General features: G+C 33.9%; 2 protein-coding genes across 4 annotated transcripts; one reads left to right on the top strand and one right to left on the bottom strand.

The window, feature by feature from the left end:
- The first annotated feature begins 3,846 nt into the window (after positions 1-3,846).
- LOC125851880 (probable histone H2AXb) lies at positions 3,847-4,701 on the top strand. The gene is made up of 2 exons (XM_049531627.1): positions 3,847-4,135; positions 4,429-4,701. Exons 1-2 carry the CDS (start codon positions 3,929-3,931, stop codon positions 4,648-4,650), a joined length of 429 nt encoding a protein of 142 aa, XP_049387584.1. The 5' UTR covers positions 3,847-3,928; the 3' UTR covers positions 4,651-4,701.
- A 2,439-nt stretch (positions 4,702-7,140) lies between these two features.
- Positions 7,141-13,335, bottom strand: LOC125851852 (F-box/kelch-repeat protein At3g23880-like). 3 transcript variants are annotated; one of them, XR_007444943.1, is made up of 2 exons: positions 13,078-13,335; positions 7,141-7,249 (listed from the first exon to the last, which is right to left on the bottom strand). XR_007444943.1 is itself a non-coding variant. In XM_049531595.1 (2 exons), the coding sequence occupies exon 1, from the start codon at positions 9,860-9,862 to the stop codon at positions 8,702-8,704; it is 1,161 nt and encodes a 386-aa protein (XP_049387552.1). In that variant the 5' UTR covers positions 9,863-10,062; the 3' UTR covers positions 7,180-7,249; positions 8,641-8,701. The 3 variants fall into 3 exon arrangements, 1 of the variants encoding a protein (XP_049387552.1); XR_007444942.1 differs by lacking the exon at positions 13,078-13,335 and adding an exon at positions 11,029-11,629 and having other exon boundaries at positions 7,180-7,249; XM_049531595.1 differs by lacking the exon at positions 13,078-13,335 and adding an exon at positions 8,641-10,062 and having other exon boundaries at positions 7,180-7,249.
- Between the last annotated feature and the right edge of the window lie 689 nt (positions 13,336-14,024).

Here is a 14,024-nt window from a genome sequence, read left to right as displayed (position 1 = left end):
GTGTCCCACTATCGACTAAGAAGCTGTCAGTAATGGAGTGGCAGCCGCTAATTGAGAAGATCGTTAGTAGAATATCATCTTGGACAGCAAAGAAACTATCATATGCAGGAAGAGTACAGCTGGTTCAAACAGTTTTGTTTGGTGTACAATCATATTGGGCACAATTGTTTCTAATACCTAGCAAAGTAGTGAAACTTATTGAGGCTCATTGTAGGAGCTATGTGTGGACAGGTACAAATCATATAAACAAAAAAGCTCTGGTTGCTTGGGAGAAAATATGTACTCCAAAATCTGCAAATGGACTGACTATTATAAATTTGCATTTATGGAACAAAGCTGCAATTGCTAAGATTTTCTGGGACCTTACTCACAAGCAGAACAAGATATGGATTAGATGAATTCATAGTTTCTATATAAAATCAAAAGGTAAACCAAGCAAGAAAAAGAGAGAAGCAATTAAAAGAAGACAACAAAAAGAGGCTGAGATACAACATTCCAAAGTACAGGAAAGACAGATTCCTAGAAACAAGAACCTGTAGCAACAGGATGACAACTTAAACCACATCAGAACAGAGTTTAACTAGCACAAGTGACAACAAACTCACTCACAAAAATACAACAAAGTCTCTAACCTTCGAAGAAATCTAAAAGGGACAGCTTTAGCTATGAGAATCAGTACGGAAATTTGTGAGGGAAATCGTACGTGTTCTTCAGTTCTTCTTGAGAGAAAAGCCAATTTCTTCAGTTCCTCAGCTGAAAATCGCGTTCTTCATCACTTTAGTTTGAGGGAAATGGAAACGTCGATCAGCTGAAGTTTTAGGGAAATAGTACTTTATTTTTTCTTTAGCTGAAAAATAACCTTTAATGTTTTATTTTTTTTGCCCAATAAAAATTGGAGGGAGAACAAGTTTTAATGTTAAAATGTTGGAGGGAATATAATATTTTAGTGAAAACACTAAGGCCACATTTGTAATGTGTTGTTTTTATAATTATAAAAATAGGACACTTTACAAGTGTGGCCATTTATATAAATAGTTGTTGCCAATTATAACAACACTTATAAAGTGTAGCTTCTACCATTAAAGAGTACACTTTAGACGTGTTGCTAATATTATTGAAGCTAAAAGTTTAAAACTTGGGCTACGCTTTAAAAGCGTCCCCAAAAGTATTTTAGGCAACACTTTACAAGCGTTGTCCAGATTTAGTGTGGTCGTAGGCCTAAAATGGTGTAGTGAATTGTTATAATTTCCTTTTTAGAGTCAAACTATAAGAATTTTAACTAATATTTTACAATATGTTTTTTCTTCATATTCATATGCAAAAAATTACAATTTATAGTACTTTTTGTATAGATTTTGCATATTTAAATTTTTTGTTTAAAATATCAAATTAATACAATCTAATTTAACTTTGAAAATTATTATATTACTACTATTAATAAGAGTGAATGTGAGGAGCTTCCCGTTTTTGGGAATTGACAAAACAATCCTCAGATGTTACTTTTGTAATTTCACATGAAAAATGTAATTCAATTGGTTAGTTAAATGAGTAGTGCAGCTACATTTCATTTTTTTTTTTATCTATTGGACTAATTTGTCCCCTTAAACTACAAATAATTCGCACAACTTTCTGAAAACATGGGGCCCACTTATTATTACTTAGTTGTATTGCTTTGGTGACTGATATCAACTATTCTTTCTCCAATAATATTTCTCCAGTATTGACTTTATACATTTTTTAAGAAATTATAAATAAAAGAGTAATATTACTATATCATTTTTTAAATATAATAAATATAATTGAAAAATGACTATAATTTATGATAAGGGGTAAACTATCCATTGATTTCATAAAGTGGACAAGTATTGTAGGACATTCCAAAATAGTATAATAGACAATAATTATTGAACAGATGGAGTAGGATTAAGTCTTTCTTTCAGTACTTTTCTCACATTAATTAATTTCTCTCAACATTCAATTAGTGAATCTTTAGTAGAATTAATTAGAATACTTTTTACTTAATAATACGCACAATAAGCAATAAGATGAAGCTTTCGTTGGTCTGTTCTTTTAAGGGTATGTTGCTAAACCATCAACACTGAAAGGTAGCTCTACTGATAATTGTGAAGAAAACATATTAATGGATTAAAAATAAAAAAAAGGTAATTAAACCCTAAAATATTATAAAGACATCTATAAAATTTGGTTGAAGCTCAAAATCTATTAGTGTCATATAAATTAGGATAGAGGAAATAACATATATTATTTGAAATAACATGAAACGTACTACAAATCACACAATAATTAGCAACTTCAAAATTTAAAGGACATACAAAAAATTTGATCAACTCTCAAAATTCTACTAATGTTACATAGTTTGGGATAAAAAAAGTAACATATACGTAAAATGTACTATAATTCATAATTTAAATAACTTCAAAATCTAAAAGACATTTACAAAATTTGCTTGATTTTCGAAATTCTATCAATGACACATAAATTGGGACAAAGAGAATATTGAAATACATGTAAAGTATTATTAACCACAATAATCAACAACTTAAAATTTAAAGAACATACCAAAAAATTGTTTGACCGTTAAAATTTTATTAATGTCACATAAATTAAAATAAAAAATAAAAAAATATGTTGGGCCCGTGCTAGCACGGGCTACTATAACTAGTATATACATATACAACAACTAGAGCCGTCAAAATGGGCTTAGCCAATGGGACCGGCCCAACCCTACCCGTTAGTGGGATAGGGTTGGGATAGAATTTTTCAAGCCCATTTAAAACTTAGGCTTATTAGCCCCACCCATATAAGTCCTTGACTCTTGAGGCTTGATAGGGGCTGCGCCGGGGTTGGCCCATGGGTCAAAACTTTTTATTTAATAGTAATTTACAATAATCTCACTAATATATAATCTAATTATTTGAATACACGCTATGTTGTAATATTATAAATCTTCGTACCAGATACATGTATCTCAAAACATATGGACTAAAAATTAGGTTAATTTGCTCTTGATACACTCTATCCAAGTAGATTCACATGTATCTAGGATACATATACAAATCTCGAGCCCTCGCCTCCCTCTCATCTTGCTTGTCACTCTCTTATCTCACTCGCATATTTGGTATGCGAGATACATGCTAATTACTCTAGAGTTTTACTAGTGTTATTGAAAGAACACCATTATTTGATTTGAAAATCTTCTCATTTTCTTGATATTATAGAATTATAAGTTCGAAAAGATTTTTTTTTTAAAAAAAAAGAAAAACAGAAGGGCTAGCCCGCCCCAGCCCTCGGCCCTTCTAGGATTTGATTGGATTGAGCATTTTCAAGTCCTACCAAATGAAGGACCGGCCCGCCCTAGCTCTTCAAATTTCTTGACTCGCGAGGCTTGGGCGGGGTGGAACTGGACCGGCCATTTTTGACAGCTCTAACGACAACACCTCATTTATAAAGAAGGTCATGAAACTTTTAGACAATCACTATAACTATAGAGAGATTCAATTGTACTAGTAAAAATTTCATGAAAAATAGAGAAAAAATTATTTTGTTTCATTTTGTTTGTCATCCTTTATATCTATTCTATTTTTTTGACGATTTTTAAATTTTCACATAATTATTTATGACTATAAAATTTTAAAAAAGAAAGTACTCTATTTGAAGTTTCGTGAATATTTTAATAGTAAAGACGGAGGGAAATATTAGAGGGTATTCCAAAAATTAAAAGTACCGCCATATCCACGCTGGCAATCCTCGTACCTTTATTTCAACCAATTAGAACACACCATACGTTACTATATATATAACTCCACTTCCTCTATTTCTCCGTATCACATTTCACCATCTTCCTTCTCTCTGTCTCTGCAACTCCGAATCTAGGGTTAGGGTTTTTTTCGTAAGAGAAAAAAAAAAAATGACTTCAGGTGCTGGAGCAGGTAAAGGCGGCGCCGGAAGAGGCAAGCCAAAGGCAACGAAATCGGTTTCTCGATCTTCTAAAGCCGGTCTTCAATTTCCCGTCGGTAGGATCGCTCGTTTCCTTAAGGCAGGAAAGTATGCTGAACGTGTCGGTGCTGGTGCTCCTGTGTACCTCTCCGCCGTCCTTGAGTATCTCGCCGCTGAGGTAATTTATTTTGCTAATTTTTGACTATTTTATGCTCAAAGCTTTCTGCATGTTAGTGAAATCGTGTCTAGCCTAGTTTATTTGTGAATTTTTTGACAATTAATTGATAGATTTCATAATTAGCTGAAATAATTTAATTGTTTCTGTATATTCAATGTTTCTGCATAAAATTAAGCGGTTTTACACAAATTGTTGCACATGCTTGATTTTTTTGTATAGATAGTTGTGAAATGTTGTTCAAGTATTGTCAATGTAAATGGAATTCTAAGTTTGTAAGGTTTGTGTTAATTTAGGTGTTGGAATTGGCTGGAAATGCTGCTAGAGACAACAAGAAGAATCGAATTGTGCCTAGGCACATTCAGTTGGCTGTGAGGAATGATGAGGAGTTGAGCAAGCTGTTGGGTCATGTTACCATTGCTAATGGAGGTGTTTTGCCCAACATTCACCAGAACTTGTTGCCTAAGAAGGCTGGATCTGGAAAAAGTGATATTGGCTCTGCATCTCAGGAGTTTTAGATGTAAATGGGTGTTGTGCTTTGGGAAGTATTAGGAGAAAGGAGTAGAACTTGTTCTGTAATATAAAAATACCCTTTTGTTATTCTGTTATTCAATGGTATGAAATGAAAAAAAGGGCAATGGCCACCTGCAGTTTTGGTTATAGATGTTTTAGTTCTTGCTCATTGCAATTCTATGCTTTTCTTTGTCGATACCAACTTTTCTGATTTTGATTAATTGAGCTTCTTCTGTGCCTTTGCTTCTATTTGTTATTGAAACCTTTGTGTCTAGTGTAGATGCAGAAAGCAGAGCTTGCTGTACCCATCCCAGTACACAATCTATGAACATATTATGTTGCCAAAGTTGGCATATCAAATTCTATTGAAATAGCAAACACAATTTGATAGCACTTAAGGAAAGAATAAGATTTTTGTAAAAATGGAGAAATTAGGCTTTCAATATATAAGGCTGCTTCACTGTCTTTCTCCATTTCTTGTTGGCCAAATCAAAAGTTTTCTTTAGCCAAATCAAATACACATTTACACTAGGACCAGTAGTAGTCCAATACAATTTTCCATTCAAAAACTTATCTGAACCACTGTCTCATTCGGACAATCATCAACCCTTTCTCCAAGAATCACCTTTTAGACTATATATATGTATCTCATATTGATTGTCATAACTAGGAAAAACAACCACAACTTTATAATCATCATTAAACTCATTATATCCAAAACTATATATGGGCGAGCAATCAGGCCTAGTTATACAATCAGGCAATTTACCGTTCATTCTAATTGATGGGTTCCCTATAAACACGTCATTCTTCTTCCAGCAACAAAACAAATCAATCCATTGACGGAACCTGAAATCCAATTAGATGTAGGAAAGTTTTTGTACAAATCATTGTGTTTAATGGGATAATCCAAATCAAATGACTCAGATACATTCTTGAAAAATTTGAGTTCTTGAAAGTTCGGTATCATTAAGATTTAGTCATTACTTTTCTATTTATAGACATCTAATAGAGAAAAAGATCAAATTAGTCCCTCCTAAATTTGAGGTGGACATAGTTTGGGTCAACTCAAAATGTCATAATAAGACTTGTTAGTCTCATTGCTCTAGATGACCTCAATAGTTCTTATTATTCATTTGGCTTTTCTCGCTGTTTACTTGATGCTCCTAAACGTACAGAGTTATTACTTTAAAAATATAGTGTACATAGCTAAAATAAGGGCATTCATTAGGTATCTCATCCTCTGATTTATATAACTCATTTGCTAAAACACTTGCCTTTTTAGACATGGTTAGTGCGTGATTTGCAGTTTTTGTTAGTCAAAACTATGTGGTATGGTTCGACAACTATCATTTCTGAATTATTTGGGCCCACTCATGCAATGAGATCAAGGGTACTTCCAACAAGAAGTATATTGGATTGTTTCATTTCGGGGTGGTTTTTAATTTTTGTCCAATCCCCAAATTAGAGCATACAATACGCATAATTGATACAAGAAGCCTGGACAAGGGAACTTGCCAACACTGTCAACCACAAAAGTAAACCTCCTCCTCGGTACAAAACAGATGAGTTCCCTCATCTTCCACCTTGATAGGATAACATAATCTTGAGATTAGCTAATACCTCAAGGTACCATGTGACGTTCAAAAAGAATTATTCAGATCATATTCGAGGAGGGAATTTATGTCTTATTTTCTTTAACTATTAGATTTATAATTAGGGAAAAAGGATAAATATACCCCCGAACTATCGTAAATGGTATGCAGATATCCTGCGTCATACTTTTGGGACACTGGTGCCTCTGCCGTCCAAAAACTAGAGCATATATACCCTTCACTCTAACGGAAGATTAAATAGGGACACATGACACAATCTTATCCATTGATCCGATGTCGGGTCGGTGGATAAGATTATGACACGTGTATGTCCGTTAGTATAAAGGGTATATATGCTCTAGTTTTTGGACGATAGAGGTACCAATGTCCCATAAGTATGACAGAGGGTATCTACATACCATTTACGATAGTTAGGGGATATATTTGTCTTTTTATCCTTTATAATTATGAAGAATCACAAAATGTGTATCATACTCTTACTCTCATATAGCAAAACCAGTACAATTCCACACGTAGGGTCTAAGAATGATATAATGTACGTAGACCTTATCCATTAGTTTTCTAACTATGTTGCTACTGTAATAGAAATTAGTTCTTGAAGCAGCAGTTCGAGCCTGATGCATGGCACTATCATATATGTAAGTAGCAGATCAATCTCAATCTAGTATCATCTACAAACATTCAACGGAAGTTGGAGAAGATTTGTTAAATGCTTTGTCACGACGAACCTTCAAGTCCCAATTTAGTCATACAAATCGATAATAATAAGCAATTAGTGAGCGGAAACAAGATCATAATAGACATATGTCTTGCTCTCTGGACATGGAAATAACATTAGAACATCATTGTGAACAGTTTTTATCCGTTAGAAAAATTATACGAGACTGGAAATGGAAGAAACACCATGCTTCTGTAACAGCTTCATCATTTCAATCTGTGGCATCAGTATCGGGTGGATTTAGTTGTTCTTAACATCAGCTTTCACCTCCTGAAAGATCGATAGGACACAAAAGTTAACAAAAAAACACCTTCCTGATACGTAATGACATGTGAAAGAAGGAGAAAATTTAGCAGGATGGATTAATCGTTCTTAATAGCAGCTTTTACTCCCTGAAAGTTGAACAATAGAAATGCAAACACCCTACTTATCTATCATGATCTGTAACTAGTAAAAGTGGGGTATCTGGTAAGGTGCAACACATATGACTGTTCTCAAGCACGGGTCATACACAAACACAAACTAAAACGAGAGTTACTTTCCTTGTTTATCGCAAAAGGATAGTTTTCATTTCACGACAATGTGCATTGAGCTCCTGTCATCTAGTATGCATAGAACATGAACAAATATATGGTAGTTACATTATTTAAAAAATAGCCAGCATGAGGCAGAAGCTTCCATCCTTTCACCAACAACTCTAGTACTAAAATTTCAGTTACATCAATATGCATCTTTACAAGTCCTTATTCTCTTGTCTTGATAAGTCTCATGAAAGACCATCCTTAATATCTTAATGTAAACAAAACAAACGGAACCATGGCATCAAGTGTATCAAAAGGTCAAGATTATTTACTTGATCTAGAGAACATTTCAGATTGTCAAATAAACAGTTGTGTCAATGACCACATATTACTTGAGATGCATTAAAGTAAGGTACTAGTTTCTTAACTTTGACAAACCATGAAATTTGAAAACTCAGAAAGTTATTAATTTAAAGAGAATTCGCAAGACACAAGATTACAATGTCATCAGTAATGAGTGATGGCTACAAGAGTTCTGTTTTAAAAAGAAGGTGTAAACACTTTCCCCAGCTCTGTTTAAGATAAAAAAAACTTGGTAAGTGAATTGGATTCAGACCTCCTCTTAAATCAGGATTTATTTCTCTCCTTATTCCGCTAATATCTCTAGTCCTACAAGGTAGATTTTCTCGTCTCAACTGTCCTTCAATGACAAGTAAATCAGATAACATGTAAGCAACAAGGGAAACCACCAAAACCAAATATTATATCTGACCTTAAGTTTTATTACATGTTAAGTAGTTCCTTATCAAGATTCACTATAAAGAGGATTAGCAATAAATCCCCTAAAATCCTGGCAAAGACTATGCCTAGTGTTATTGGCGCATTCATATTGCATGATTTTCATGTCCCTGATGCTCTTTATCTTACTCTATCTAGAGGGACATCACATTCCCTTAAAACACCAAACACTACAACCAAATAACTATCACAAAAAGAAGTTATTTCATGAAAATATGCAAAAAGGGAAAGTACAAATAAGATCTCCAAGCAGATGTGCTGAGAGGATGTCCGTAAAATATGGGACTGTCTTTCTCTATATTTGAGAAAGAAACAGAAAAATGTATAGCGTGGAACTCTTACAAGTCATTAGATACAGCATTGTCATTCATCTGAGATTCTGCATCTTGTTCTTGTTCTTGTTCTAAGCTTTATTTGTCCCGAAAAGCGGGGCACAAACTAGGCTTTCAATGTAGATGTTTGCCACATTACAGTAACCAAAGTTGATAACCTTTAGATATCTGATAGGTTCATCCTCTGGATTGTGTGCAGTTAAAGTCGATCTAGGCACAAGCAATATCTCACCTTTGTTTGACATGCAAACTGTTAAAGAAATAAAAGGAGAAAAGTCAGAAAACACATTAGGAGAATATTTGATGGAATATGTTTTTGTCCAAGACTCTTTAACTCCATACTCTTTCATAACCCACACATCTGCATGACTCGTCGTCATAAAGTTACGACTCACAGTCTTATAGTTACAAAACACAGACAGATCACTTCCCAACATTTCAAGCTTCAAAGAAAAGTTTTTTTTTCCATAGTCAGGCTGCTCCACCTTTCCCCATCTCTCATCAGCCAAATCAATTGAAATGATGTTCCCGTAGTTACGAAAACCACCATTCATATCATTAACCCAATGAAGCTTCCCATTTAAAAACTTACATGGCTTAGTTAATTGCACCACTTCCAGAATATCCCCTTTAGTTCTCCAAGAATTGTTCTTTAGACTATATATTTTGACCTCAAGCGGATAACGTGTGCAACTACAACGCACACCTACTACCTTATAATCATCACTGAACTCATCATATCCAAAACCATACATGACACTAGTAATTCTATCGAGACGGGAACCACCACTTACTCTAAGTCTAGAATCAGGCAATTTCCTGTACACTCTAAGTGTTGGATTCCATAAAACCAAATCATTATCCTCAATGTCAAGACATATCAATCCATTAACCGAACCCACAATGCAAACCCTTAGTTCCGGGTTTTTCAAGGGATAATTCAAGTCTAATGACTCAACCACAGAATCATTATGTAATGAGCTAACAGAACATTCCCTAAGAACGTGTTGTTTGATGTCCCTAGAAGTGAACAAATCCCTATTCTCTGTCCATACAAGCCTGTGGTGTGTGTGATCTTTGTTTTTAGCAGATACACTAAGATGGGTTTTGACAAATTCAGGGCTACGGATTAAAGTACACCATGATTTCGAAACACACCTGAACTTCAAAAGGGTCTTAACAGAAAATCTTGAGAGGATATCAACGATGAGGTCTGTTGGCAGGGTAGACATTGTAAAAATTGAATCTTGATGAAAAATTTAGCAAAATAATTTGTGGGGTTACTCTGTTTTGTGAGTTGAAGCTGAAGGGAGTCAAAACTTTGAGAGTTTCACAAAAGAGAGGAGACTACTAATTTGTAAAAGCCACAAAGCTCGTCTCAACAAGAATCCTTCTACTCGAGTATTTCTTTTGGGCCAGGAGATTAGTTAGTTTTTTTTTTCCCTTTGTTTGTCTGAGCTTTTGAATATTTGAAATTAAAGATATTTTGAATATATAAAAATAATCTCTAATTTAATGTAAAAAAATATATCAGGTGGAAAAATTGAATTAAAGAATAACATATTTTTTAAATTGAAAATTTGCATGAGCTCCTTTCGTATAGTATGCCTATATCATGAACACATATATGGTAGTTACATTATCTAAAAGATTAGACGACATGAGGCAGTAACTTCAAGTTTCCTCTAGCTCCACCAACGCTAACAATTTTTTCACACAATAGTTTTCCTCCTTCCACTGATTACTCTAGCATTTATACTTTAGTTACATTGGTATCCATCTTTACGAGTTCGCGTTCTCTGGTCTTGATAAGTCTCATGAAAGACATACGTAATATCTTAATGCAAAGAAAACAAACAGAACCATGGCATCAAGTGCATCCAGAGACCAAGATTTTATTTTTACAGGGATTAGCTATTATCTTCCTTAGTATTTTCTTCCGTTGCTTGATCTAGAATACATTTCCGATTGTCAAATAGACAGTTGTGTTAATGACCAAATAATTACTTGAGATGCATCAAAGTCACAGATTAGTTTCTCAACTTTGACAGACCATGAAATTTGAAAACTCGGAAAGTTAATATTTTGGTGCATACTTTATGAGACACAAGATTACAACGTCATCAGTTATGAGTGACGACTACAGCAATACTGTTAAAAAAGGTATAAACACTATTTCCAGCTCTGTTTAGGATAAAATATAAAAGAAACTGGAAAGTCAAAATTATTCACGCAAACTCTGAGAATTCACGTTGCATTATTTTCATGAAAATATGTAAAAAGGAAAGAACAAATAAGATCTCCAAGCAGATGTGCTGAGAGGATGTCCCTAAAATATGCAACGTCTTTCTCTATATTTGACAAAGAAACAGAGAAAGGTATAACATGGAACTCTTACAAGTCATTAGGTACAGTATAGTCATTCATCTGAGTTGTTGCAGCCTTCATTCTTGTTCTGGGCTTTGTTCATTCAGTAAAAGGGGACAAACTAGGCTTTCAACGTAGAGGTTCACCCCAACACAGTGACCACATGGGGTAACATTTGGATATTTGATAGGTTCATCTTCTGGATTGTGTGCCATTAAAGTCGATCCAGACACAAGCAACATTTCACCTTTGTTTGACATGCAAAGTTTTCGACAAAATAAAAGGAGCATACACATTATCAGGATACTTGACGGTATATGTTTTTGTCCAAGACTCTTTAACCCCATATTCTCTCATAACCCACACATCCGTCTGACTTCTCATTTAGTAATAAGACATAGAAAGATCACTTCCCACCACTTGAAGCCACGCAAAAAAGTTTCCTCCTGTATAGAGGGGCTGCTCCAACGTTCCCCATTTCTCATCAGCCAAATCCATAGAAATGATGGTCCTCTCCTTATGATGAACACCACCATTAAACCCCCCAACCCAATGAAGCTTCCCGTCTAAAAACTCACATGGTTCCATCAATTCCACCCCATCTGGAACATCATCCTTATTTCTCCAAGAATCANGCTACAAAACCTCTAGATTTCTCACAATTACAGCCAGGAGAAGGCACTAAAACTTCAAATTCATCCCACAATGTCTTGAGTTTAGTGTAATAGACAGAAACAGATGCAGTACCTTGTTGCATCGTAACAATGTCTTTGTGCAGGCTATAGGTTCTAGACCCATCTACCCTATCAAACCTCTCCTTCAAATCACTCCAAACTTCAAAAGCACTAGATGCAAAAGCAATACCACATAGTAAACTCTTAGACACTGAGTTCATCAACCATGACAAGACAATCGCATTAACCCTCTCCCATTGTCCCCACAATTCTTCACCATACATCTCTTTTCTGCAAGTACCATCAACCAATCCTACTTTATTTCTACCCAACAAAGCTAGTCGAATTGATCGATACCAAAGAGTATAATTCTCAACACCAAGCAATTGAAAAGAGATAATGCTAATTCCACTCACATCAGAAGGACTTAGAAACAAGGGATGATTATAGTCAATACCTTGTCCTTGCACAGAACTTGTATTGAAAGAAGTATTTGACATACTTGCATCTTGGCCATTGTTACTAGGTTGAATCGGATCTGCTTCAACTCTGACATTCACCATTGAAAAACTTCTACAAAAAACCTTTGTTGCGGAAGCAAAAGAAAATGGAACAATTGAACAACAGATTCGTCAGTCAAACTGTGATCTGCAACGAGTTCCTAAACAACAATGAATTCAATTGATGAATCTGTGAATCAATTTGATGATTCTGTGATTCTTTAACAGAGACCCATGTGCACAGTGATCACTGTGACACAAGCTCTGATACCATGAAGGTAAATGTAGAGAAAGAAGAAGAAAGCTTTTATTGATTGAGCTCAAAGACTGCTGAATACAGATGGAAGAGTTGATATTTATAGACTCTTCATTCCTACTTTGTAACTAACTTGTGTAACTAACTATTTAGAAGTTGTTATAACTAACTTCATACAATGACTTATTTACCTCTAACTAATTTTACTACTTTTCTTAAACTGATTTAAAGTATCTTCATATCACAACAGACACCACAAGGGCTACCATCATAACCTTCGCTTACTTCAAGTTTAAGTCTAGAATCAGGCAAATTTTTGAACTTTCTTATCGATGGATTCCATATAAATAAGTCACCATCCCCAATAGAAACACAAATCAAACCATTAACCGAACCCACAATGGAAATACCTTGTTGAGGTTTCTTCAATGGGAAAATCCAAGACAAATGGATCAATTACAGAATCATTACGTAAAGAGCTAAGAGAATAGTCGCTATAAGCGGGTCGGGATTCACCAGAAATGGACTCATTCCTGACTGTCAAAACAACCCTGTGGTGTGGGTAATCTTTGTTCTTAACAGATAAACTAAGATGGGTTTTGACAAATTTGGGGCTAGAGATTAAAGCAAGCCAAGATTTCGAAACACACCTGAACTGCAAGAGGAATTTGACAGGAACCCTTAACAGGATTTCAACTATAAGTTCTGATGGAAGGGTAGGCAGTGTAAAGATTGAATCTTTCATTGAATTTGATGAAAATTTAGCAATAAAATTTGTGGATTTTCTCAGTTTTGAGAGTTCATTGTTGCAAGCCATATAAGACTGCATACTGAGAAAGCCACAAAGATTGTCACCCTTCTAGCTGGATGATGGATGATTTGAAGATTCTCTTTTTGATTAGATACTCCATTCATTTCAAAATAATACAGTAACTTATTTTCCTTTTTAATGGTCAAAAAAAAAATCTTTTTTTTAATAATATTTTAATTTCAATTTTTTGATGTGACTTTTAAAAGCAATAATTTATTATTTTTTTAGTCTGTTTTTTCAAAAAAAAATAAAAATAAATTTGATAATATTTTAATTTCAATTTTCCATGTGACATATATGTTTAAAGCCACAACATTAAAAACTATAACTTATTTTCTTTTTTAGTCTGTTTTTTAAAAAATAAATCTTTTTTTCTTTTTTGTAACATCTTAATTTCAACATTAAAAGCCATTTTGATACATTTAACATTTAATTTAGGGATACAAAATTGAAATTTTTTTTCTTTATTTTTTTAAATTTTGTATCAAATCAAACTAAATCATTTTTTTTTAAATAGAGGAAGTGTATAAAAAACATTTAAATTACAATTTAAAAACATTGCAAGTTATTACAAATATATATCATACAAAAGGGAAGGTCATTGACAACTTGTCTTATCAAGTTATCATATCAATCGGCTAACATAGATATAATGAAAATACTTTGAACTTGCTATGAATTACTAAATTCATTTCTGAATTATTAGTAGTCTTTATAATATTCTTGGCCAGCTAAATTTAAATACATTCTGATATGTCACATGATATAGCAACTATAGAATCGCGC

The sequence above is a fragment of the Solanum stenotomum genome, unplaced genomic scaffold, assembly GCF_019186545.1.
Source record: "Solanum stenotomum isolate F172 unplaced genomic scaffold, ASM1918654v1 scaffold30406, whole genome shotgun sequence".
NCBI classification, from domain to species: domain Eukaryota; kingdom Viridiplantae; phylum Streptophyta; class Magnoliopsida; order Solanales; family Solanaceae; genus Solanum; species Solanum stenotomum.
Note: the sequence above shows the minus strand (reverse complement) of the source record. Positions and strands in the feature narration are given on the sequence as shown.

Excerpts from the sequence above, each read along its gene's own strand:
- LOC125851880 (XM_049531627.1), top strand. The coding sequence starts at position 3,929 with ATGACTTCAGGTGCTGGAGCAGGTAAAGGCGGCGCCGGAAGAGGCAAG. Across the intron at positions 4,136-4,428 it reads TTGAGTATCTCGCCGCTGAG|GTGTTGGAATTGGCTGGAAA; the intron begins GTAATTTATTTT and ends GTGTTAATTTAG.
- LOC125851852 (XM_049531595.1), bottom strand. The coding sequence starts at position 9,862 with ATGTCTACCCTGCCAACAGACCTCATCGTTGATATCCTCTCAAGATTT.